Source organism: Gallinula chloropus (genome assembly GCF_964237585.1).
Source record: "Gallinula chloropus genome assembly, chromosome: Z".
Taxonomy (NCBI): domain Eukaryota; kingdom Metazoa; phylum Chordata; class Aves; order Gruiformes; family Rallidae; genus Gallinula; species Gallinula chloropus.
Window position 1 is genome coordinate 88,423,501 of NC_140089.1, and position 27,393 is coordinate 88,450,893.

The 27,393-nt window shown below is 49.1% G+C and overlaps 1 protein-coding gene across 1 annotated transcript; it reads left to right on the forward strand.

Annotated features, from left to right (window-relative positions):
* Positions 1-3,978: 3,978 nt before the first annotated feature.
* Positions 3,979-22,022, forward strand: SMAD4 (SMAD family member 4; the record flags this gene model as incomplete). The annotated part of the gene is made up of 10 exons (XM_084279016.1): positions 3,979-4,227; positions 5,172-5,346; positions 5,737-5,766; positions 7,704-7,919; positions 9,967-10,077; positions 11,816-11,866; positions 14,839-15,022; positions 16,090-16,258; positions 18,064-18,202; positions 20,066-22,022. The coding sequence occupies 10 exons, from the start codon at positions 3,979-3,981 to the stop codon at positions 20,275-20,277; spliced, it is 1,536 nt and encodes a 511-aa protein (XP_084135142.1). The 3' UTR covers positions 20,278-22,022.
* Between the last annotated feature and the right edge of the window lie 5,371 nt (positions 22,023-27,393).

The following is a 27,393-nucleotide window of genomic DNA, read 5'->3' on the forward strand; positions in this document are numbered from 1 at the left end:
CCTCATCCATCCCATGCTCTCTCAGCTTTGCTATCAGGATGTCATGGGAGACAGTATCAAAGGCCTTGCTGAAGTCAAGGTAGATGACATCCACTGCTCTCCCTCCATCCACCCAGCCAGTGGATAGAAGGCTCTGAGACTGGTGGAGCACGATCTCCCCTGGGTGAATCCCTGCTGACTGCTCCTCATGACCTTCTTCTCTTCTTCTCTTCTTGGTGATGGCATCCAGAACAAGCTGTTCCATCACCTTTCCAGGGACAGCGATGAGGCTGACTGGCCTGTAGTTGCTGGGATGCTCCTTCTTGCCCTTTTCAAAGACCAGAGTGACATTGGCTCTCCTCCAGTCTTCAGGCACCTCTCCTGTTTGATGACAGGGAGCAGCTCAGCAATCACCTACACCAGCTCCCTCAGCACACGTGGATGCATCCCATCAGGGCCCATGGATTGATGTGTGATAATCCCTTTGAGATGCTCCTGGACCACCCCCACCTCAACCAGAGGGAAGCTCTTCATTTCCCAAACTCTGATACTTTCTTCTGGGGTCCAGGAGTCCCGAGGGGCCTTTGAAGTGAAGACTGAAGTGAAGAAGGCATTCAGTATCTCCACCATCTCAGCATCCCCCATTACCAGGACACCCCCCTCGTGCAGCAAGGGACCCACATTATCCCTGGTCATCCTCTTACTATTCACATATCTAAAACACCCCTTTTTATTATCCCTTATGTCTCTTGCCAGATTCATTTCCAGGTGGGCTTTATCCTTCCTAGTCGTGTCCCTACAGGCTCTGACAACATTCCTGTATTCTTCCCAGGTGCTCAGACCCTCTTTCCACAATTCACAGACCTTCTGCTTCCCTTTGAGTTTCCTCATGAGCTTCCCTGCTCATCTTCTGCCACCCTTTCCTGATGTCTTGCTCAAAGGGATGCACTGGTCCTGGGCTTGGAAGAAGCCCTCTTTAAATGCTAGCCAGCTCTCACAGGCTCCCTCACCTCCTAGCAGCATAGCCGATGGTGTAGCTCTTACTAAGTCAGGGAAGAGATCTAAGTTTGCTCTTCTAAAGTTCAGGGTCCTGATCCCACTCTCCTGGGCCCACATTCCTCAAGATCACAAGCTCAGCCAGCCCAGGCTGCCTCCGATCTTGACACCTTTAATGATCTCCCCCCACGTTGATGAGCACCAGGTCCAGCAACTCATCACCTCTCCTGGGTCTGTCCAATACCTGAACCAGGAAGTTTTCATCCATGGATTCCAGGAGTCTCCTGGACCTCTTGCAGCTTGATGTGTGGTTTTCCCAGCAGATACCTGGGTGGTTAAAGCCCCCCATCAGGATGAGTGCCTGTGAACTCGCTGGCTCCTGCAGCTGAAGGAGGAAGGCCTTGTCAGCAGTCTCCTTGATCAGCTGGTCTGTAGTAGACCCCTGTCACAAGCTGTCCTTTATTAGTCCCATCCCTAATTCTGACCCACAGGCTCTCAGCCCCCTCCCAACCACTTCTCAGAGGGAGCTCCTCAGAGTCCATCCACTCTTTAACACAGAGGGCAACTCCCCCACCCTTCTACCTAGCCTAGCCCTTCTGAAAAGGCGATACCCTTCCACAGGGGTATTCCAGCTGTGGGAATCATCCCACCATCTTTCCCTGATAGCAGCCAGATCATAACTTTCCAGTGACATCAGGGTTTCCAGCTCCTCCTGCTTCTCACCCGTGCTGTGTGTGTTGGTGTAGAGACACTTCAGCTGGGCTTTCTGACTCACCACCTGTTTTGAGGAGCCCTCCCTCAACCCTCTGGGAAGAATCTGAAGTTTTCCCCCAGGGCTTCCTAGAGGGATGTGAGAAGGTTCTGGAAGGGGGGATCAGCAGTACTGCCTCCTCTGAGGAGCCCCCAGAAGTTCCTATGGGACACTTCAGAGGGATTTCCCTACAGTCTCCTAGAATAACAGCATCCCCAAGCCCTCCTCTATCTCATTGAATTCTACCCTTCTCCCCCTTTGAGTCTAGTACAAAGCTAGGGGCTACTTTCTCTCCCCTAGAAAGCCCCCTTGTATCCCCTTCCCCCTTTTAAAGCCCTGTCAATGAGGCCTGCCAGCTCCTGAGCAAGGATTCTTGTCCCTTGTGGGGACAGGTGACACCCATCTGCAGCCATCAGGCCATGTGCTGAGTAAACTGCCCCGTGACTGAAAAACCCAGCGTTCCTGAGGTGGCACCAGCCCCTCAGCCACCCATCCCACACCTCTGCTTTCCTAGCACACTTCATGTTCTTCAGGGCCCCAGATGGGATGGAAGAAAACATCCCACTTGCACCCTCCCTCCCTCAATCAGCCTCCCTGAACCCCTGAAGTCTCTGTTGATACTCCTCAGGCTCCTCTGAGAGATCCCATCACTGCCTGACTGCACAATGAGTAACAGGCAGTGACCAGAGGGGTGAACCAGATCTGGGGGTTCTCTAGTTGTGTCCTTGACCTGTGCCCCAGGAAGGCAGCACCCTGCCCTAGGGATAGGGTAGGGATAGGGTCTGCTCTGCCCTCTGTTCCCTTGAGGAGGGAATCCCCAGCCAAAACCACCTTCCTCTCTTTCCTGGAGGAGGCAGTCTTGAGCCATGGAGTTGCCTTCCTCACCCTTGGCCTCCTCTTAGGGGGATTGTCCCCCACCTTCCCATTTGCCTCCTCTTCAGCTCCCAGCACCTCAAACCTGTTGCTGAGTGGGACCTGGGGAGCCAGGGTAGGCAGGGAGGAGGTTTTCCCACGGCGCCGAGCTGGGACTGTCTTCCAACCCTCTTCCTCTTTCTGGTCACCCACTTCTCCCTGTTCTGCCTGACAGGGCTGGGGGGGTGTCCATCGTATTTTGGGGAGATTCTCCCCCTTGATTTTCCCTCTGGGGTGCCAGGGAGTTACTCCACCCATCAATCTCCTAACGCTTCTCAGTCTCTCCCCCTCTTCCTTCAGCTCTGCCCCCGCGCTGCGCAGACCTTCCACCTGGCTCAGCCCTCACACAGGTGGAACTGCTGGCAGCAGGAGCAGGCTCAGGCACTCCCTGCAGCCAGAGGCTTCACAGACACACTCCTGGGCAGCTCCTCACGGGGTGAGCCCTCTGCCTGGTGGGGCACAGGGTAATCGGGGGTCTCGGGGACTGTCAGTCGGTGAAGCAGGGGACAGAACCTCCCTGCCCAGCCACAGGGTCAGCAGTCACACGTGAGGTTACACGCAGTGCTGGCTGACACCAGTGTGTGTTGGAGCTTACCAGCAGACACAGCTTTTGCCTTCCTGGCTGGCAGAGAGAAGCAGAGTTGGTCTGAGCTCAGAACAGAGCCGAACTGCTGGAACAGGCTTGTTAATAAATACAGAGGGCAGATGGTTCTGGTGTGCACTCATGCTTCTTTGCTACTCAATTTTTGTGTAAATCAATATCCCTTGATTCCCAGTCAGTGTTTTCACTTGGTTTCATCCTACCAGTACAAAGCTTGGGTGTTCATCATCACCATTCTGCTTTCCCTGGTTCAGAGCCTGTTCATCTAATCACCCCTGCCTTTCTATGTGTACATGCTACATGTATGTAAACTATAACTCTTTATTGACATATTGTGACTAAGGGAAACAAAATCTTGTATCTAAAAGATATAAGATATCTATAAGTCAGCAGTGTCTTAGGGATGTTTCAGCTACCATGGGACAAGCAGTGCAGTGGGGTTTGTTTTTTTTTCCCATGTGCTTTTAATATCCTGCACTTAGCTTGAAAATAAAAGAAGCAAAAAGCCACAGTCTTCCTTAGAAACATGATCTGCAATTTGTTTAAAAAAAAAAAAACAACAAAACCCAATTCTAATGTAGATATTTTTTCCCTCCTAGGTTTTACCAGGAGACAGGACATCTAACACTTCACTCGGATCACCTCTTGTTCATCAGCTTGAGAATCATAACAGCCCCCTTCCCCCACCAGACCTGACACTTGATCTGAAAGGAAAACAAACAAAAAAAAGCTGTGACAAATGGACAATATGTCTATTACTAACACACCAACAAGTAATGATGCTTGCCTGAGCATTGTCCACAGCTTGATGTGCCACCGACAAGGGGGAGAGAGCGAAACCTTTGCCAAGCGCGCCATCGAAAGCCTGGTCAAGAAGCTGAAGGAGAAGAAGGATGAGCTGGATTCTTTGATCACAGCCATAACCACCAACGGAGCTCACCCTAGCAAGTGTGTCACAATACAGAGGACGCTGGATGGGAGGCTTCAGGTTAGTACAAGTGGAAATGGAACAGCGTGACCCCAGGTGTTCCCCCTCCCTGGTGAAGCAGGAGTGACGCAGGACCCCAGGGTGTGTGGAGGGAGAGTCGCTCTTCTCTTGCATCCCTCCCCGCCCTGGTGTGTAGGCATGTTGTGTGGCTGCAGCTCTGCAATGCTACTGTAGTGGAGCATTTTTGTTTTCCCCCCAAAAAAAAAAGGAGCAGAAGGTGTTGGATCAGCCCTTCTAAACCAGCGTGGGTGTGGCAGCAAAAAGCAGGGCCAGGTAACAAATTCGGCTGCTTGTCCTGGTATCTTCACTACAAGCTTCTGTTAGCTCTGTCTTGGTCAGCAGTGTGAAGATCCCTTGCAGTGTGATCCCTTGCTGAGGTACTCCAAGGAGTCTGCACTGAGGATTGGCATTAGCTTTATATCACTAGTACTCAGTGCCTGCACAGCTGGGGCTGTGGTTTCCTTGTCCCAGGACAGATGTCATGTTTGCTGGCTGGCTTTCTGCCCACCCTAGAAGCAATTTTTAAAAATTTATTTTTTATTTTCCAGTATAATGGATTGGCATCCCTCTGCTTGCAAATTCCTCACAGCGTAGCTTAGTGCCTCTTAGTTCCTCTACTTCTGGGGCAAAGCTCCTTCATCATCCGTGGTGGGGAAGGTGACCATACACACCACTTTAAGCACAAATTCTGCCTATTTATATCCAGTATTTTCTCCTTAAGAAACACAGTGTTGATTTAACCCTAGCAAAACCCTAATAGAAATTTGAGTACAGAACCTTGGGTCAAACATACACCGTATTTTATTCTGTTTTTTCCATATTTTGGTGATGGAGAAGAGGTTGTGCTGTTGTCTGTCCTCTTCCAGCTTTGCTCCTCAGTCAAGTGAAATGCCTTGAAGTGTCCTGCTTGTTCTCCCAACCAGCTTCTGTCTCTGACTTTCTAGGTGGCTGGTCGCAAGGGATTCCCCCATGTGATTTACGCCCGGCTCTGGAGGTGGCCTGATCTTCACAAAAATGAACTCAAGCATGTTAAATATTGTCAGTATGCTTTTGACTTAAAATGTGACAGTGTCTGTGTAAACCCTTACCATTATGAGCGTGTAGTATCGCCTGGCATCGGTGAGTAGACCCTTGGTTTCAAGTGGAACAGTGGGAATGGAGTGTGGAACGGTTTCAAGTGTAGAAGATACAGGCCTGAATTAGCAACATTAACTTTTAATGATCTCAGCTGCTCTCATGTGCCCCTACCCACCCTCTTAATGGAATTTATTCTTTTATGTTTACTCCAAATTTGAAGGAAAGGTCTGTGGCTTTTGTTTAAGCCTTTCTTGCAGTTAAAGTGTGTCCTAGGAATAACTTACTGTTGAGACTTGTGGAGGAGGGGGCATAGTATCTAGAGTCTGTAGTAGTAATATTTGTAAAGGCTTTTAAACTTAATGTTCAAACACTGTTGAAGATCTCTGTGTGTATAATCCTCCCCACCCCTTTCTCTCTTTCTTCTTTTTAAAGATCTCTCAGGACTGACACTACAGAGTTCTGGTGAGTAGTTCTGTTCACTGTTGTGTTTCTGTGGCACAGGCTCTGTTAAGCTTCTCCTTACCTACAGTTTATCCCTGTGTGTATCCTTGGGAGGGAGTTTAGAGAGCAGATGGAAATGCTCTTACCTCTCTGGGTTTGGAGAACCAGCTCAGAAGCATGTGAGAGGTGAATATTGATCAAACTCTGTAAATTGAGCCTTCACATCAGCTCACAGAGGGGTTTTTGTTTCCATCTCCTGCAACTTAAAAACCCCAAACAGAAAAGAAAAACAAAACTGCCTCAGTTGGATGCTGCTAGTTAAAAAAACCACCAAAACCCCCCAAAACCCCCCCACCAAACCAAACACCTAAAAATGTGTGTTCCTATATCATATGCTAATTGATAGGAAGTAATAGGTGCTTATGATTGTGATATGCTAATTAATTGGAAATAACAGGTGCTTATGATTTAATAAGCAGTTTAACAAGAAAGTATTAGAAATTCTGTAACCTGCAGTTGAAGTGGTCAAGTTTTGCTGCTCTCCCTGAAACTTGAGAGAAATGGGACATTAAATGTCCCAATGAACATTTTTCAAAGATCTGAGGTAACTGCTGTGTTTCCAAACTGATGGGTTTTTTTTTTGCCTTCCAGAATAAACTAAAGATGAGAAGGAAATTTGTTTAATCCAGTGCTTTTAGCACATTATTAGAAGTATTCAAGGGAAAATGACTTAAAAACCCCTAACAACCCAATTTCACAAGCTTTAACTTGTGTGCCCACCCCTGCTAATTCACATTATTAAAAATAATCCTTTCCTACAGAACCAAAGCTTACTAAGCCAGCACTTAAAATACCTGGGTGCTTCCTTGTTGTGCTGCTGGTTTTTGCAGCAGGAAACAGAATCTTACTGCCAGATTGTGATGTGTTTTAAGTCTGCTTTAAAGATAAGCATGGGAGCTAAGGTGGTAGGAGAGCTTTACTTGAACGTGCTGGATAGGATGTATAGAAATCAAGTCTTGTAGTGGGGAGGGTAGGAATTGCCTTATGCTTTATGTGGGATGTTGTGGATTAGTGGCTATCTTGATAAATATAAATATAGTGCTATGTTGCCTTTGAGTGCAAGTTTGATGTTTCTAGTCAGTTTGGATGGGAGTTGCTTAAAAAAACTGTCACACATACACCCCTTAAGTAACTTTATGTGCTGTGTACATGAATTATGTTATTCTTAGGAGCTTTGGTGGATGTTCCTGTATACTAGGAATTGGTCTGTTAGGTACTGCCTTAAAATACATATATAATGTCAAATATGTATATATTTGTTATATATTAAAAATATAAATATATACAAAAACATGCTTTTTGTCAAGCACATATATATATTTATACATATATAATAGTAATAATAAATAGAACAAATATATAAATGATGTAAATATATAAATAGACATTAAATTTTTAGTTATGATTATATTTTATTTTCTATAATAAATACAACAATGGATGATTATATATTATATCTATAATAAATATAGGGATAAATAACTATTTGAATAGTATCTTTATGATCCATATAATAAATGTGTATTTATAATATTTATAACAAATATATATATTTGTTATAAATATTATAAATACTGCTTGTTTTCCCTTTTATTAACCATGTCTGGTCCCACAGTGATGGACTACAGACCAAAATGCTGTTGGAGTCCACTGCCATGGGGCTAAGCTGGTTGTCTGCCAGCAGTAAGCACAACAACAGCTTGGGAAGAGCCAGCTGGTGACTCTTGAGAGCTCCCTGCTGCTGCCTTGAAGTGCTCGCTCGTACCGTGGAGGAGTGCTTTGGCCCTGTTTCTGTAGGGCAAACCCTCCCCCAGGAGTTTCAGCAGCCCTGTTACTCGCAGTTGCATCCTGGGGGGCAGCTCTGCTCTGGGAGTTTGACCCTGTGTGTTCCCTCACAGCCCCCTCCAGCATGTTGGTGAAGGACGAGTACGTTCACGACTACGAGGGGCAGCCGTCGCTGTCGTCTGCCGAAGGCCACTCGGTCCAGACCATCCAGCACCCCCCCAGCAACAGAGCATCAACGGAGCCTTACAGCACCCCGGCCATGCTAGCTCCCACTGAGGCTAGCACTACCAGCACCACTAACTTTCCCAACATTCCTGTGGCTTCAACAAGTAAGACCATCGAGATGATAACGGAGATGCACGAGCAGGAAGGGGAAAGCTCGAAGCTGACAGCTGGGTGGTTGGGTTTTTTGTTTTATTCCCAAGCAGAGCTTTGGAAGTGGGGCTGCTGCCATTGCAAGGGTGTGGGGATAGGGTCTAGGTGGCTGTGTAAGTGTGAACACGAGGTCTTAAGGTGGAGCATAATCTGAGTAACTTCTCCTGGTGACCCAATCTTGTCTTCTTCCAATGAGGCTGACACTGCATGAGTGTTAGGAGTCTGTTTTGGAAGTGCCAAGGGGTCAGTGATACAGTGTTAGAACAACTGGCTGCTGACAAAAGATAATGCCTGTAATTACAGTAATTGCTGTAGGAATGGAAGATCTTTATTATTACATTGCAACAGCAAGCAGGACAACGAGTGGATACACTGCAAGGTGGGGTATTGAGAGCTTTTCAGACCATTCTTCAGTGTTCCACAGCTGACAGAATGAGTCTTCTGGTTGTAACTTAGTGTTTTCATAGTGGCACACTGTGCTGCCAGAGTGACAGCCCTGATGGGTACCTTCATGAGTCTCTATCTGTGTGCATTTGGTACGAGTGGAAGAGTCTGGTTTGCCAGCACTGAACCTCACACTTGGCTCCAGCAGGACAGTAAAGGGGTGATGTACACAACATCCTGCAGCCCTGATAGGGGGAACCATGAAGTTTTGGAGGGGTTTCATGTGCTCTGTTGCTTTAATGTCGAGGATGTGTGAATATAATGGATTTCATGTTACTGAACTTGAATTACAGTGGTGTGGTGTTTTGGTAACGTGCTTTAATTTTTAGCTGATGATGTTTTTTGCTTAAACTAATGATGCTTTATGCCAAGCTGAGATATGATGTTTGTGTTTGTCTCCAGCTGAGAAAAAAAAAAAAGGATAGAAGTATTAATTCTGTTGCTTTTGCACAATGCTTTTAGTCAATAACCTTTTCTCACCAGTGCTGTAATTGTTGGAGCAGGAGTGGACAGGGGAAAAAGCTATTTCTTAGGGTTTTAGTGCAAGCTTTCAATGTGTTTAAATTCTGCTAGCCACACCAGCTGGAGAGTGCAAGTGTACTTGTGAAACTGCTGATCAGTTTAGTGTTAATGGCTGAGCTGAAGCCTTTTAAAATCAAAGTCTGTTTACCTGTTCTGAAGTATCTGCAGCTTTACTTTAAAGCTTAGTCAATTCTTCAGATGCTTATTTTGGGTTTAAAAACAAAGAAAAGACCCAGCAACTTCCTCAGGACAGAGTCCAGTGATGTGTGCAGCTCTACTCAAGCACTATTTTTAAGAAATAAAATGCTGTTCAGTGTGTTCTGGACGAAGGTAAAATTTAAGGGAGTTGCCTCCTTAGGAACAGTAGTTATGCTGAAAATAAGCAACTTATTGGCCAGTTTGGGTATCACCAGATCTACTCCAGCTATGTTATTAAGTAAAACCTGCAACATCTCTTCTTCTTTCCTTTCAAACTAAAAATTGGATGTGACTAGAGCAAAGATGCCCTTGATAAGAGTTCTCTGTAGACTTCTACTCCTAAAATATTAAGGGTGTCAGAGTCAAAATTAGCTGGTGCAGAGGATCTTACATCAAATTTCCTGTGACACTCCCGGGGGGTGGAAGGAAAAAAAAGAAACCCCAACCCCAAACCAACCCAAACTTGCAGGAACTGTGTATGGCAGTGCCCTTAGTTGGGTGTATTTCCCTACCGCAGTAGTGCTGAGCTCTTCTTCATTAAAATCTTGGAACGTTCATCAATAGGTAGTGTGTTCTTTTACCAGGTCAACCTCCCAGTATATTGACAGGTAGCCATAGTGATGGACTCTTACAGATTGCTTCAGGGCCTCAGCCAGGAACTCAGCAGAATGGGTTTACAGCTCAGCCAGCTACTTACCACCACAGTGAGTATATACATACTTGCACTCTTCCTAGCTTCCTAAAACCGGTTTCCCAATGTTCAGGAGAACTAGAGGATTAGAAGTCAGATGGGGGAAAGACTCCCTTAAAAACCAACTGCTCCTTTTCTTCCCCCAGATAGTACAACAACCTGGACTGGAAGCCGGACGGCAGCCTACACACCCACCATACCTCACCACCAGAATGGCCACCTCCAGCACCACCCACCTATGCACCCAGGACATTACTGTAAGCACTGCAGAGCTTCACACCCCTTTCTGGGTTCAGGGGGGGCTCATTTGTGATGAGGTTTTGCCCTCAGATAATTCTTTATTTCCTCATAGTAGAACTGCCATTAACTGTGTTTAGTGCATTCTGAGAGTTAAATAGAAGAGCTTGATGGGCTTTGTCAGAGCAGCAGAGATTAACTGTTCAGATAGCTGTGGTGACACCATCTATATTGAGGATGCCTAGCAAAACTTAGCATTTCCTTTCTGAACCTCTGTTTTTAAAGCTCTCTGATCCTGTAGCAGATATTTTCTTGTTGGGAAGGGAAGTTGATTAAAAACACAGTGTTCAGGTATTTTTCTTTCCCAACTTGGAAACTCCTGGCTGCTTTTTATTATCTAGAAGTTTTGAAGTTGTGTCTTAATGGTGTAACTACCTAGATCAGGCTCTGGGAGACGTATGTCCCTGTGCTCCAGCCAGTCTGGAAAGGACTTTGTGAAGGCTCCTGTGGTAAAGTACTTGTCAAGGACCACAGCCTCTTGTTTTTTAAGGTACAGGGGATGGGAGGGAAACAAACCCCAAGTGATCAAACTTCTAGTTTAGCATGCTTATGCATTGCAAGAGTGCAAAGAAACCCCAAACCCAAACCTCCAAATTAAAGTTCTCCTAAATTTGGTGGTGAAAGGCTAGAACAGTTCTTTATTTCCTCACACAGTATTTAACCAAATCCCCTGCTGGCAGCAGTTAGTGGTGGTGGAGGGGAGAATATAGTGTGAGTTACTGTTACAGTGACCCCAGCTTGTCTCTACCGAGTGTAGATACTGTCATTGAGTTTGTTACCTTGTTCTGTTAGTCTCCCTTCTCGTTTTTCAGAAATACCAGGATACAAAAGCTTGAGCGCTGCTGTGGATACTCTATCAATGTCTGTCAGTCCGTGTACCTTTCCATCATTGATACTTGTAACTGGCTGGTGATACTGCAGAGAGCCTTTCTTGGCTGCTGCCCTCTCTCACCTCAGAAAGTCCGGCGTTCTGACCCCTACCAGCCTTGTGCCTGTTTTGACATCTTGTTGCAAAAGCTGCTGTTAAAATACTATGTTTAAGCTGTTCCCTCCTGTTCTCTGCTGCCTGTGAGGGACCCTCCTTAGTTTATAAAAAGGTCACAAAATAAACTGACCAACACCAAAGCCATGTTCAGAGTGTGTGTGGGGGGGGTTCATTAGAAAATGAGCTCTCTTGGGCTGTTTTCCACGTTCAGGGAGTGTTTCTTGTGGTCACATCCACATCATGCTGAGCCAATTGTTCTGTGGCTGATGAAACTAATGAAGGGGGGTTTCTGACAGACTCACATCACGTTTATATCACATTCCTCTCTATAGCAATGCTCTCCTTGCCCACACTGGGGGGGCAGATGTGAAGCCCAAGTCCTGTTTCTGTTACATCTGTGCTCTATCTGGTTTCTGCTCTCTTCTGGAGCTCAGTGTGGCTCAAAGTGCATTGCAGCCTTTCCTCCTGGGATACTAATGGAGCTCCTGGCTCTACTCAACTCCTGATTATTTTTTTTAGGGAACCTCTAAGAGTGTGATTCCTCTGCACATTTTTCTCCCCTGTCTGATTTGCCCTATTGATTCAGAAATTACTGGGATTTATGACATCTGGCATCCTCACAAGCCCTTTCTTTTTTTTTTTAATAGGAAAGCAAATAAGAAAAGAAACCTTTTTCCTCATGTAAAACAAATGCTGTTTTTTTTCTTTTAAAGGGCCAGTTCACAATGAACTTGCATTCCAGCCTCCTATATCAAATCATCCTGGTGAGTAAAGTCTTAACACATAATGCCAAGTGTTTATTATTAAAGCTAAAAACTTCTTGTCTTGATTAAAAATAAGTGAAATTTAAAAAATCAGAATCAGGTACATTGAATCTGAGAGCTGAGTCTTCCAAAGGGGAGGGGAAGGGGAGGGGAACTGCTTTGTGATCAGTTGCCTTTTGAATTTGGAAGCCTGTTTTGAAATAGGGATGTACACTGGGGACTGAATTGAATGTAGATGCCTGAGTATCTAGACTGCAGCCCTCAAACCCACACTGAGCTGGTCCCTGGCCTGGAGCTGTCTGCACTCTGAATGTCCTCCATCCTAAACTTTGCAGGGTGCCTGAAATTACACTTCCTGCCTGCTTGGAAATGTGATGGAGCTTAGGTCATGCCAGATCCCCCTTGGATCCATGACCTCCAAGTCCATCTCAGCCAGATACCCTGACAGATGGGCATTGTCCTCCTCAGATCATAGTCCTGAAGCTGCTCTTTGAACCTCTGCATACAGGCTTGCTCTTCCCCCCAGAGCCTTCATTACTGGCAGCAGCTTGTGGAACCTGGGAGGCCCTGGCTTGCAGTCCTGGCTCTCTCTGTTCCAGGTGCAAGGTGCCATTCTGTTCTCTACATCAGCAAAGCTGGTGCCTGCTCAGGGAGGGCAGCATAGCCAAAAAGCCTGACAGTTTCACTTCTTCATTCATTGGCTGGTGACAGTCAGTGCTAGAAACAAAACCCATGGTAACTGCTGGCTGAACTGCACTGTGGCTGTGTTGTGTTTCATACTGGGGGGTGATCTCTGGGGGTCCCTTCCACCCCCTACAAATTCTGTGTGTAAATATTAATGGGTGGATATTTTTCACCCTGTTGATTTCACCCTGTTCAGCCCTCACACACACAGGTATTCATCTGAGGATTAAAATAAACCCACCCCAAACCTGAAAGGCATGCAGGCACCTTGGTTTATTCTTCCCTACAATAAAACCAGAACACCAGTTTTTCAAGAGAAGTAGGTGTGCTACTGGCTGCTGCAGTTTGCAGTGAACAAACAGCACTTAGGGCACTGGGAGAGCCTTTTCCCATTGGCTTTTTGGGTGGCTGCATTTAGGTCCTGTCACATTAGCTCTTCTGCTTCCCCTCTTTGGACTGCACACTCTGTGGAGTGCTGATTTTCCTTGCCCTGCCTGACAAGCTGCTTAAGCACCAGCTCTGTTAGCAAAGGGGCTGTGGCCCCAGAAGCCCTGGTGAGTCAAGTTTGTGGCAACTTGAGGCTTTTTTTAATGAGCCTGAAGAGAGAAACTCGTGCTGAGAGCACTCACAGCAAAGCCACTTGCTCCCAGGTAGCAGACAAGCAGCAGAGACACCGGTACCACAGTGCTTTGTGAGGATTTCTTGCTTACTGGAGTGTTTGAGTGAAAAGGCATCTCTGTGCTTTTAAAACACGGCGGTTGGTTCTGCTCCCTTGCTTAAGACTTCCTTGTTTTACCCCATAACTGACTCCCTTGTGTGCAGACAAGATCAGCATGGGGTATTTGATGTTTTACCCCCTCACTGCCCTGCTTTCCAAGTCTGGCTTGCTTTGCCAGGAGGACAGAGAAAACTGACTTCATCTAGGAGGTAGTTACCCTTGTGTCTGAAGCCAGGTCTGTCTGAGAGTTGTTTTCTAACAGCCTAGCCATAAGTGGGCATATTGACATCACTTTTTTATGCTAGAGGAGGACAAAGTCAAGCTGTAGGTGTACTGTGAGGAACAAGATCAAGGTGTAGGTGTACCGTAGGGGACAAGATCAAGGTGTAGGTGTACCGTGGGGGACAAGATTAAGCTGAGGGTGTACAGTGGGGGACAAGATCAAGCTGAGGGTGTACAGTGGGGGACAAGATCAAGCTGAGGGTGTACAGTGGGGGACAAGATCAAGCTGAGGGTGTACAGTGGAGGACAAGATCAAGCTGAGGGTGTACAGTGGGGGACAAGATCAAGCTGAGGGTGTACAGTGGAGGACAAGATCAAGCTGAGGGTGTACAGTGGGGGACAAGATCAAGCTGAGGGTGTACAGTGGGGGACAAGATCAAGCTGAGGGTGTACAGTGGGGGACAAGATCAAGCTGAGGGTGTACAGTGGGGGACAAGATCAAGCTGAGGGTGTACAGTGGGGGACAAGATCAAGCTGAGGGTGTACAGTGGGGGACAAGATCAAGCTGAGGGTGTACCGTGGGGGACAAGATCAAGGTGTAGGTGTACCGTGGGGGACAAGATCAAGGTGTAGGTGTACCGTGGGGGACAAGATCAAGGTGTAGGTGTACCGTGGGGGACAAGATCAAGGTGTAGGCGTACAGTGGGGGACAAGATCAAGGTGTAGGCGTACAGTGGGGGACAAGATCAAGGTGTAGGCGTACAGTGGGGGACAAGATCAAGGTGTAGGCGTACAGTGGGGGACAAGATCAAGGTGTAGGCGTACTGTGAGGGACAAGATTAAGCTGAGGGTGTACAGTGGAGGCCAAGATTAAGCTGAGGGTGTACCGTGAGGGACAAGATCAAGGTGTAGGTGTACCGTGGGGGACAAGATCAAGGTGTAGGTGTACAGTGGGGGACAAGATCAAGGTGTAGGTGTACAGTGGGGGACAAGATCAAGCTGAGGGTGTACCGTGGGGGACAAGATCAAGCTGAGGGTGTACCGTGGAGGACACAGTCAAGGTGTAGAGCTACAGTGCAGGAATCCAGATGGTTTACAAAATCTAGCTGGAGTTATAAACTTGAAGGATCTTACCCTCAAAGCCCCCTGGCACTGATGGGTGCCCAAATACAATCCAACCAGCCGGTGTTTGTTGCAGGGTGTGGTATTTCTCTCTGAACTGGGTTGTGTGCCTGTATGCTCTTACTCCAGATGACGTTTGCAGTTGCAGGAGGCTGGATGGGTGGTCCAGCCTGGGTTTGCAGTGGGCTGTGTGCCCTGCAGCCAGCTAATCCTGCCTGTTCTTTAGCTCCAGAGTACTGGTGTTCCATCGCCTACTTCGAAATGGACGTGCAAGTGGGGGAGACGTTCAAGGTCCCTTCCAGCTGCCCCATCGTCACTGTGGATGGATATGTGGATCCCTCTGGGGGAGACCGCTTTTGCCTGGGCCAGCTCTCCAACGTGCACAGAACAGAAGCCATTGAGAGAGCAAGGTACTCCCCAGCTCCCCCTGCTATTTGGTAGCCTTTTGTCTGCCTCCCTTCTGAAATGGGCAGCGTGGCAGGTTGCTCCCTAACAGAGCTAAGTCGAGGTTTATCTCTCTAGGCAGCTACTGTAACGTGTTTGAAATGTGACCTGTGTGACAGGGACCCCCCCCAGTGTTGATTCCCACTGCTCCCAGAGCAGCTCTGCCTCCAAGGATGGAGTTAGCAACTCGTGCTGCTGCGTGTGTGTGAGCTGACTGCTCTCTCTCTCCTCACCACAGTGGTGTGAGAATAGCTGCCATGTGTGGATGCTTCAGAGGAGTGAAGGAAAGGCTGATGGAGAGCTGGTTTGGAGTTCCATTCATTCTCACCCTGCCTGTGCCAGGCTGTGCTGTGAGAGCAGAGACCACTGAAACCATCTTGCCACTTTGTTTTTTTTTTTTTCTTTTCCTTGAAACAGAAAGGAACTAAATGGTTTCTGAGCTCTGCATTAAAACCTGGCTCTGTGTACAGACCTGAGTCCCTTCTGTACTAGAAGACTTGGGGGATTTTTTTGCCCCATCCCTGGGGGTGTTCAAGGCCAGGTTGGCTGGGGCCCTGGGCAACCTTGTGTAGCTCCAGGCCTGGAGGTTGGTGTCCCTGCCTGTGGCAGGGGGGTTGGAGCTCTGTGACCCTTGGGGTCCCTTCCAACCCAGACCAGGCTGTGATTCTGTGATTCCATGATTTTATGCCTCTGAACAGAACTGATGGCATTTGGTATCCCAGCTCTGTTGCCAGTGAGCCCCTTAGCTGCTATTCCAGCATTGTTCCTTCTCCATGCTGTGTTTCCCATAGATCTTTATGTGCTATTTTTACAGATGGCTTTTTTTTTCTTCCCTACTTTACAGATTTTGTACCACTCTGTGCTGACTTCTCCCCAGAGATAATAACTATTCAAAGCCTTGTGTGACTAGGGTGTCAATTCAAGCATCCCAGAGTGGGAGCAGGAGAATGACTTGTGGTTTATTTACTGGGGGGGGTCTGGTTTGTGGTGTGTGTGTAGCCAGGTGCATTGGGGCTGCTTCTCTCTCTTCCAGGTTGCACATAGGGAAAGGGGTGCAGCTGGAGTGCAAAGGAGAAGGTGATGTGTGGGTGAGGTGCCTGAGCGACCACGCGGTCTTTGTGCAGAGCTACTACCTGGATCGGGAAGCGGGGCGTGCCCCAGGGGATGCTGTGCACAAGATCTACCCAAGTGCATATATAAAGGTGGGTTTGGTGCTCCCAGGGGAAAACTGGGGAGGGGGAAAACACCAGGTGTTTGGCTCTTGTAAGTGTTAGTGAAGTGATGAGACACTAAACCACCTGTGACTTCGCTTTTGAGCATCTTTAAAGAAACCTAAAACCTTCTAACCCGAAAGCACCCGAAAGGCACTGCAGGAGGAGCTGGTTTTGCATCTTGGCACCATCTTGCTAGCAGATTTTTTTTGTATTTTTTGTATTTTTAGCCTCAGGGTTTTAAATTAACCACCACTGAAATTCTTAGCAGGGTGTCCTGGTTTTGGCCAGGATGGAGTTAACTCCTTGTGTAGCAGGGGCTGGAATGCTGTGTTTGGGTGTTAGGATGGGAGCAGTGCTGGTAACACCCTGATGGTTTCAGTTGTGCTCAAGCACTCCAGGACTTCCTCAGCTCTTCCTATTTCTCTGTTCATGAGAAAGGAGGGGAGGAAGCCAGGACAGGTGACCCAAAGTGCCCAAAGGGGGTGGGTGTTCCATGCCAGTGGCACCATGCTCAGTGTAAAGGGGGCTGGTGGGAGGAGGGGGCGGCTCCAGGACGGTCGGTCCCGGGACGGCTCTGGGTGGCAGGGCCTGAGCTGTGGGTTGGGTCAGACACTCATTGGGTATCAGCAGCTGCAGAGATGTTCTGCTCTAGAGTCCTGGTAGCATTGTTATATTGGATCTCTCTGCTGTTCTAGTAAACTGTCCTTATCCCAACCCAGGGGCTTTTGGTTTCTTGGTTTGGGGGTTGTTATTTGCCCCTTCCTTTTCCCTCCCTTTCCCTCACACCCCCCTGCCCCTCTTCTCCCCCTGCTCTTCTCCTTTACAGAGCAGGCAGCTGTGTGGGTCTCTGCTCTCAGCTGGGGTAAAACCACAACACATGGTTTATCTGTTTCCTTACTCTCTCTCTCCAAAACAAGAAAAGCTGTGGAAGTGTGTACACGTGCAGCAGGAGGGCTAAACCTGCGTTAAAGTGCTGTGAATGTGAAGTGGTCCAAAAGCCCATGAAACACAAAGCTTCATGGAACCAAACAATTTTCAGGAGATTCTTAGAGGGACATGCCAGGCTCAGAAAGCTATTTAGGACAAGTCACATTCATAAAGAAAAAAGAGAATAATTAGTGAATTAGAGAGAAACCATTTGATGTTTGCAGTGATGTATTATTTCCACCCCCTCCCCCTTCTTTCTTTCTTTGTTTTATTTTAAATCCTCAGTTTTGCAGACAGGTTGTATAATGAAGGTGAAAGAAACACCACGGTCTCTAGGAGAGCAGAGTTCTTGACTTTATTAGTGCTGAGGCTGATCACAAAGACATTGAGTGCCACCAACCTGAAACCCAGCTGCTGAGATTTCAGGACTATCAATTATTGGCATTTCTTCTGCTTAGGCTGATGAGTTTCAGTAGAGCAGAGCAGAAGAACAAAGTCTGACAAAGTTAATCAGGGCTTACTGGCTTCTGTTTGTACTTAAATGATGATTTTCTGGAAATCCTGGGATTTACACAGAAAAGTCAGGATTTTGCCAGCATTGTAGCATCCTTCAGCCTTTAGTCCTGGTGTTGCCAGTGGTAACATCATGTCTCTAGGAACTGGAGATTCTTTAACAGACCATTTCTGTTAGAAATTAAACTAGTCAGGGGAGGTTTGCTGTTAGGTGAGTGTACATCAAGACTGTGGAAGTGGCTTTGGGAGAGCAGAGGGGTCCATGTTATTGGGGGTGGGAGCTGAGGAGTTCTCTTGTTTCCTTGGTTTTGGTGGGGTGTGCATGGTTTTGACACTTGATTTCTCTCTTAAAGGTGTTTGATTTACGCCAGTGTCATCGCCAGATGCAGCAGCAGGCTGCCACTGCCCAGGCTGCTGCTGCTGCTCAGGCTGCAGCAGTAGCTGGAAACATCCCTGGACCAGGATCAGTAGGTGGAATAGCCCCAGCCATTAGTAAGTACACCAGCTGCTTGGTCTCCTTTCTTTCCTTCCCTGAAAGCAAGTACCACAGCTCTCCCTCCTACCAGCACACCCCCAGCCATCCACCCACTGCCCCTGCAGCACGAGAAGTGAACTGGGAATGAGGTGGCAGGACTGGGGCAGGGTGGCATCCTGGTAAGTCTGTATCCACTCACCTCAGTCCTGCTCTGCACACTGTTCTTCTCTGTGGTCCTTGGGGGGTGTTGGGTGAGGAAGCAGCTGTTTGTGCTGCTGCACAGCAGGAAATGTGCAAGGTCAAATAGCATAACCCTGTTGCTTCAAACTGAGATATGTTTGATTACTTGGACCCTAGCTTGGAAAAAGAGATAAGCTCATAAAGATTGCTACTGGGCCACAAAGTCCTTGACTCTGTTTAGGGAAATTTAAGATTATGGAGAAGCAGAAGATTAGAGTGTGAGGCTGGTTTTCTCTGTTTTTTTTTTTTCCTTTCCTTTTTTTCTTTAAAGAGTTGTTCTGTGATAGTTTCCTTAGGTACAATTCCAAGGATCTGGATTTTGGTAATTAAGCACTTTTAAAAGCACAAGTACTTGTGTCTGAGGCTGCTTTGTCTGCCATAGTATTGTCTGGATTCCTTCTGTGGCCAGGTGTCTCTTCCCAGCTATCCTGCAGACCTCCCAAGGTGTTTATGGAGAGTGTGTTGAATTCTGTCTTAGCTGTACTTGTGATTTGAAGGTTGCTGGCTGTATCTATGATTTCACTTTATTAGATGCAAGTGGTGCAGCTTGTTCACCCAGCTTCCTCCAGGTGGTCTGAGTCCTTAGGCTGGACACACAGGGTTTGGCAAACCTCAAGAATGAGTATTTTTTAGATTGTATTTCCTAAACAAGGTTTACATGCATTTTATCACCTAGGACTTTGGGTTTCCATCATGTCTGCTTTATTATTCTCTGTGGAGAAGGACCTGGGTGCTGGTGGGTGACAGGGTGGCCATGAGCCAGCAGTGTGCCCTGGGGGCTGAGAGAGACAATGGGATCCTGGGGGGCATCAGGAGGAGTGTGGGTAGCAGGTGACAGGAGGGGATCCTCCCCCTCTGCTCTGCCCTGCTCAGGCCCCAGCTGGAGTGTTGTGGCCAGTTCTGGGCTCCCTGGGATCAACCAGCCAGGGATCTCCTGGAGAGAGTCCAGAGGAGGGACAGAGATGCTGAAGGGCCTGGAGCATCTCCCCTGGGAGGAAAGGCTGAGGGACCTGGGGCTGTTCAGCCTGCAGAGAAGACCAAGGGGGGACCTTATTATAAATATCTTAAATATGGGACACAGGGGGAAATGGGCAGCCCCTTTTCAGTGTCTGTGGGGACAGGACAAGGGGTGATGGGCTCAAGTTGGAGCCCAGGGAGTTCCCCCCCAATGTGGGGAAGAACTTCTTCCCAGTGAGGATGAGGGAGCCCTGGGCCAGGCTGCCCAGGGGGTGTGGAGTCTCCTTCTCTGGAGAGATTCCAGCCCCATCTGGATGTCTCCCTGTGTGCCCTGTCCTAGGGACCCTGCTTGGGCAGGGGGTTGGACCTGATGGGCTCTGGAGGTCCCTTCCAACCCCTATGATTCTATGATGATTCTGTGATTCTATGAAGCTTCATGTTTCAGCCCCCCCCCTTTTCAAGACTGCAGAATGATGGGGGGAAAATAAATTGAGCCAGAGGGAATGCAGAACAGTCCCTGCTGTGATGGCAGAGATCTAGAAACACAGACTGTGTGACACACCTTGGCTGTGGTGAGAGGGAGCTCTCTGTGAAGGGAGAGCCAAGCCATCAGGACTGGCTGGGCAAACAGGTGATCTAAAGAGCACCCCTCTCAACTCTCACTTGAAACCTCTCCTGTTTAGGTTTGTCAGCCGCTGCTGGAATCGGAGTGGATGACCTGCGCCGCTTGTGCATACTCAGGATGAGCTTTGTGAAGGGCTGGGGACCCGACTACCCGCGGCAGAGCATCAAGGAGACCCCGTGCTGGATCGAGATTCACTTACACCGCGCCCTCCAGCTTCTAGACGAAGTACTTCATACCATGCCCATTGCAGACCCACAGCCTTTAGACTGAGCTCCCTCTGCTGCACTGCTGGTGGGCCGTGATGTTGTGAGGAGGGTGGATTGTAAAATACGATTCTGTTTATAACCTGAAGATATATTTTACCTTTTTTTTTTTGGGTTTTTTTTTTTTTTGTTCTGCTTAATCTTCTGAAACCAGGTTTTAAAAATGTGTTTGCCGCCTTGCTCTTAGCTGAGAGAAGCTGAACATGCAGAATGTGGGATTTCAGTGGTTTCCAGAACTTGCTGGTCATAACACGTGGCTCAGGGCTTAGAAGGGAGAGGTAAATGCCTTACAGAGACTTCACAGCGTTGGGTTTGTTCCCTTCAAAACTTCCCCTTCTCTATGATGGCATCTTGGTGGTAAGCCTCACAGGAGCCTTTTGTATGCAGAATATATATTATATATATATTTATACCTGAAAACTCCTTCTGATATAGTGATGAGCATGTACCTTATAGCAACTTTAAGGAAAAAAAGGAGAACAGGACCCCATCTGGTTTGTGATGTTCTTTTTGGGGAACAGCGGTTAACAGGAGACTTGGTGATTTTGTTGACTCTCTCACCATGGCTTTTTCCAGATTAAAACCTTAGAAGCTGCCAAAAAACAAAGGAGGGGATGAGTCAGAAACTGCGAGGAAGAGAAACTGAGGCTTTTCCTCCACTAGTTTTTAAAAGGAGATGAACCTTAGATTTTTATTTATATAGGATTTTAAAACACTAAAAGGAAGACGGGGCACAGAAACCTGGAGGTAGCGGGACACACCCAGCCTGCAAAGCTGCCACTGCAATGGCTCGGTGAGTAACCCAGTGGCAGCAACATAGTTATTTTCATACCTACTACTGACTCCTATGATTTTACTCCAGCAAAACTTGGCAGGTATTTTAGAAAGACAAAAAAAAAAACCAACCCCAGAAGGCTGCACGACCTCTTTCTGCCGTTAAACCGCCTGTAACGAGCGGCGGCGGCGGCGCTCTGTAGGGTCTGGGTTTTGTATCTGTTCACCATTTCCACTCAGGGCAAGATGGCAAACCTGTTTTTATACCTCTTGGTTGTTTTAAGCCCTCTGCCATCAGTGACCCTATCAATCAGCAATGGCTTTGTGTAGAGAACTCATAGTAGGGGAATAAACGCAGATGTGTTGGCTGTACGACAGGCACGTTATGTAATGCTTTCTCTCTAGTTAATAGTATGAATAAAACTATGAAAACCCCGATTTTTAAATTCTCTTTTAAACAAATCTAGTTTGCTTCTGTGATGTAACCCTGCACCTTGAAGCCATTGATCTTGAGTGATGGATCACTTTGCCTTGGCAAGGACAGCAGCAGCCGCCGAGCAGCGGTAGGAGGGATTTTTGCTGGTCTAAGCTTGCTGGGAAGCAAGTCTGACTTCTCTTACTGTCCCTGCCTCTCCATAAATGTGCATCCCCGGGCTTTCTCTTGGCTGTTTGATGGGGTATGAAGAGGGAGCAGGAATTCCTTACTCCAGCACGGACGTGGGGAGTTGAAGTTTAATTAGAACAGGCTTTAGAAGTATGCAGACTCCAACTTAAATGCTTGGAGCGCTGCCTGTTCTGCCTGCTGCCCTTTCCTGAGCCAGCCTGGCAGCGTGCTTGTGGTCAGCAGAAGTAGAAAGACTTGGGACAGATGATTTGGAAGCTTTTTATCAAGCTGCTTGTGCTGTTTCAGGGGCCAGCAGAGGGCTGTGACACGCAGCGTTCAGGTGTCACTCCCTACTGTACGCTGAGGTCTCAGTGGTCAACCTTGCTGCCTGGGCCTGGAGACAGGTGGAGCAGTGGCCAGAAATGGATGAGCTCTCTCCTTATTCTCATTAACAGTGTTGCCTTCTGCAGACTCACCTCCAAGGAGAGAACTTGGTTTTACTCTGCCTCTTGCGTGGCGACTTCTTGATGTCTGGAAGGGCTTTTCTGGAGACCTTGAGTTTAAAAACCTCTCTCATTTTCCTTTCTCTCCTAATGATCTAGTTTGTCTGACAAGGGAGCTGCTTCAGGTTCTTGAGGAACACGTTCTGCAGAGGATTCTGACTGCATCCTCAGAGGAGCCTGATAGCCACCAGCTCGGTTACGCTTCATCTGCAAGAGAAAACTTGATTTGGGGGAAGAAATGATAAGCCTGACCACATGTTCTTCCTGCCAGCCTCCCTTTTGCGTTGTCTGCTGGCCTTTACCTCTGGTTACAAGGTGACTTGGGTTTTGGGAAGTCTCTAGCCTGGGTGGTGAATTGCTCATCCCACACTAATCATTTGATTAGGAGTCTGTGAACTTAACTCCCTCTGTGCCCTCGTGCTTTCACAGGCTGTGCCTTGGAGGGTGGCTGGGTCACAGGAAACCCTCTGTGCCCACGGCTCTGGTCGTGCCAGGCTTGGATAAAACAATGAAAGAGAACTTCTGCCTGCTGGTGCCCTTGCCTGTATCAGGCTGAAAAGAATTCAGCTCTTCAGGCTTTTCTTTTTTCCCTGGTGGCTTGCTTTCCTTGCCTCCACAAGTCTCTGCCTGCAGCCTGCTGTGGTGTTCAGGTGGCCAAACCCCTCCCAGAGTAACGTGAGGGGAGTTCATCAGCACCCAGCATCAGGCTCTGCATCAGGAGCAGCAGGGATGCGGTGTGAGGCAGCGGGAGCTCTGCCGTGCCCTTCATCTCACCCACCAGCCACTTCCCAATGGGACACCATCATTAACAGGCAAAATGAGGGGGGTCTTCTTAGTCCTTAATGAGCCTTTGACTTCATTCTTGTACTCACATGACAAGGCAGGAAAAGGCAGCACAGGACAGCTTGGAAACCCTTCCATGGCTGTGCCGGGCGTCTCTGGACAGCCTTACGCCTGTGCCTGGGCTGGGTTGTACTCTGGGATTCAGAAAAGAGCTGCAGCTGCTTGACAGCTGTCACCATCCCCATGCCTGCTGTAGGCAGGGGTGTCAGGAGCACCAGAGCCGCTTCTCTTCACCTCCAAATCCCTCAAACTCAGTAAACTCAAGTGCTGGGTTGTTTTTTTTCCCCAGCTGGTGACCCTGGTCTGTCTCTTCTCCGCTTGGTTCTTTTGATGCAGTAATTACCCCAGCATCTCCCACCCTCAGTCTTGCACCCTTCAAAACAGGGGTTTATTTTAAAAAAAACCACCCCCACCCCAAACAAAACGTGGTGCTGGAGTGCTGTGTCACCTCCCTGAGCTGGAAAGCTGGGATTAGCACCGGGAGGGTTAGATGGCTTTAGCCAGGGTCAGGTTCTGAAAGCCAGCTCACTTAAAGTGGCCGCAGCAGGGATGGAGGGGAGGAAAGCTGCTCCCAGGAATGGCTGAGAAACGCTCTCAGTTCTAACAGGAATCCCTCAGAAGGAGCCTTCCATCACCAGGCAGTGCTGGCCTGAAGTGGATGTTCCTCATCTTGCTTTCCTGGGCTCGGCAGGAGCAATGTGAATCACTCCCTTAGCGGCTGCAGCCTACCGCAGCCCTGGGGAGCTTCAGAGAGGAGGGGCCTCAAGTATGAAGGAGATTAAAGTCTCCCCCCCAACACACAGACCCCCCCAGTCACACAACAGGTCTGCAAGCAGCAGTAGTCCTTGAACCCTGTGTCCAACTCCTGTGCCTTACCTTTTTGAGACCATCTCACTTCTTGTGACACTCGGAGCTGACAGCGTCCTCTGGGCGCAGCTGGGGAACGGCTGCCTCACCTCTGGGACTGGGAGCTGGGAGGGGAATCCCTGTGCCAGAGGCTTCTGCCTCTGAACCCTCCCAGTGCTGCTCCCGTCTCGGGTGGTGCCCTGTGCTGGAGACATCCCTGGTCTCTTCCCTGGAGAGCGAGCGCTTCAGCAGGGGCTGCCTCCTGGGTCTGCATTTCTGCTCTGCTCTGCAGGGGGGCTGGGATGGCCGGTCGCTTCCTGAACGACACCCACCTGAAAGGCAGCCAGATGGCTCTTCCTCTAAGTGGGATTCAGACTTGGGGTGAGAAATCCTCTTCCCTCCCTCCTCTCCTCCTTCTGGGCCCTGTGGGGCACGACATCTGCTCCGTGAAACAGCAAGATGCTGGGTGGTCAGGTATCATCAGGGACATCACTTCTGAGAGGTTCCTCCTTCTTTTTTAATTAAGACTTGGATGAGGTGCCTGGTCCTCCTCAGAACAGGAGCTCACAGGGTTTTGAGAGCCATAGGTGCTGTTCTTGAGCCAGTTCCTTTCCCCTCCCAATTTGTGTGGTTGGGCCCTGGACAGGGAAAGGAAACTGATGGGAAAGGCACTGAGGAGCTGGGTGCTGTCACCCACCTCCGAAACGCTGTTCTCCAGTGACTGTTTCTGACAGCGATCTGGGAGGTGTGACCACACCTGCTGCCTGTGCAGGGGTCCCAGAGAACCCCCTGCTGGGACCTGGGGGGCAAAGGTTTCGGCTGCTGTTGTGCCTTGCGGGCGGTAACGTCGCTCCTAAATTGACAGGACTTCATTCTTTCCAGATCACCAAAAGACACCCAGTGCTTTCTTGCTCCAGTACCATTTTTTTCCCCCCCTGTGTATTTTGGGTGAGGTGTTGGTAGCCCCACTACGCTGTGATCCAGCTCACAACCCAAAATCTCACCCCAGGAGGGTTCTTTTGAGCATGAAAGCTGAGTGAAGCCTTTCTTCTTCCAGCCATTGCCTTTTGATAAGTGGTCATCAGAATTCCCAGTAGTTCCTTTGTAGCTTACTGTATGTTTTTCATTAGACCTAGTTTGTGGATAATATACTGTAGTTAAACTTTCCTGAAATTCTGTAACAGAGTATGTTTTTGATTAAAAAAGGTTAAAGATTGGAGGTGTGATTGAGTTTCATTTCCTTCTGTGGAGAGCTCCCACCCTGGTCCTGGCTGGCTCTCAGCCACAGAGCCGTGGGGAGGGGAGCAAAGCTCTCTCTGGTTGTGGAGGGTCCTCATCTCAGGGTCCCTGGTGTCAGATATGTGGGTGCAACCAGCATCTGACCCCCAAACCTGAGCGTAGGGTCCAGCAGTGTCACCTCCCTGGGCACTAATACCATCCCGTGGGTGTTAATTATGTCACTGGCAATTAGAGCACTGGCAATTAACCCCTTTAAAGCCACCAGCCCCCTTGGGTGTGGGCTGAGCTCTTGGAGCACAGGGCTGCTGGCCTGTTTAAGGTGGATAGTGGGGCCTGGTTTGGGTGGGTGCCTGCCCTGCCCTGCCCTGCCCTGCCTGCAGCTAGCGGCTGGTGGCTGTGGGGTGACACAGGACACTGACACCCAAATAGCCCCGTGTACCCTGGTGCCAGCCCAGTCACTGCTGCAGGTGGTGATACAGCCCCGAAACACCCTATGGGAACATCAGATGCTCACGTTCTCCTCATAGGTTAATGTCCTGGCTTCAAGATCACAGACTCACAGGCTGCACTGGGTTGGAAGGGACCTGTAAAGCCCACCCAGTCCCACCCTGCAGTGAGCAGGGACATCTTCACTAGAGCAGGTTGCTCAGAGCCCCCTCAAGCCTGACCCTGAATGTCTCCAGGGATGGGGCCTCCACCACCTCTCTGGGCAGCCTGTGCCAGTGTCTCACCACCCTCAGAGAGAAGAACTTCCTCATATCCAACCTAAATCTCCCCTTTTCTAGGTTATCACCATCACCCCTCGTCCTGTTGCTCCATGCCCTTGGGAACAGTTCTTCCCCAGCTTTCTTATAGGTATGAATCAGGACAGGCTGGGGGTGTGTGGTGGATGTGTTTGGCCTCCTCAGCTTCAGATGCACATTGGTGGCTCATGTCCAGCTTCTCATCCATGAGTCCCCCCAAGTCCTTTTCCCCAGGACTGTTTCCAGCACATCATCTCCTGACCTGGATGGATAACAGGGACTGTCCCAACCCAGGTGCAGGACCCTGCCCTTGGCTTTGTTGAACCTCATGAGGTTCACCTGGGCCCAGTTCTGCAGCCTGTCCAGGTCCCTCTGGATGGCATCCCGTCCCTCTGGCACATTCCCCTCACCACCCAGCTCGGTGCCATCAGATCTCCTGCTGAGCTGCACAGTCCCTCCTAAGCTCATCCATCGCCACTTCAAACCAGTGTTCTCTCCTCCAGAAAGCTCCCAGGCTCCCTCCCAGCACTGCTGGCATCCCTTCTGTAGCTGGTTGTGGCCAGTTGGGTCTCTCACTGGTTTTATCCTCTACAGGATGGGACCAACTGTGTGCTGGCACATGGAGTGTGTGATGTTTAACACCCCTGACACAAGGTTTGGGATAAATCCATGCTGAAAAGCTAAAGCAGGACCAGAAGTTCTTAATCTGGGCACTGGCTCCTCCTGGGTCATCACACCGGGGGGTGAAGCAGGACCTTCCCTTTCTCACCAAAAACCAGAAAAACACTAATCTCACGACTCTGGGCTGTGTGTTTTCACCTTTCTTTGTCCTGCACATGTACAGACACGTGTTTTGTTCCCCCTGCTGCTGACACACACACTGTAGGGGCTCAGGGAGATGCTGTGCAGGGTTGGGGAGATGCTGTACAGGGTTGGGGTGATGCTATATGGGGTTGGGGTGATGCTGTATTGGTTGGGGTGATGCTGTAGGGGCTCAGGGAGATGCTGTACAGGGGTGGGGTGATGCTATATGGGATTGGGGTGATGCTGTACAGGGTTGGGGTGATGCTGTGCAGGGTTGGGGTGATGCTGTATGGGGCAGGGAGGCTGCAGCACTGGGGACAAACAGCCTGATGGTCCCAGCTGAGCCCTGGCCCCATCGCCAGCTGATGCAGCAGCGTTTGCCTGCAGCAACCCCCCTCCTTCAGCCCAAATCTGATGTGGGTTCCCAGCCCCTGCCCAATGCCCGGTCCCGCTCCCCAGCTGCAGCCCCACAGCCGTGCAAAGCCCTGGGGGGGGGGGAGGGGGGCTCTGCTGTCAGATGTCAGCAGCGCTTGACCCGTGACCCTTCCTAAACGAGCTTCCATGTTAATGACGGTCGCGCTGGGCTGCGCTGGCGGCGGCCGGGAGCAGATGGCCGGGGGGCTGCGAGGGTCCCACGCTGCCCGGGGGGCTTAAACAGCTCTTAGGGGACCGCTCGGGCCCGGCTTCTGCTCTGGGGACGGGCGGGGGACACACACACACAGGACGACGGGACCCCAACCCATCCCGGGACGGGGGTCAGGACGGTG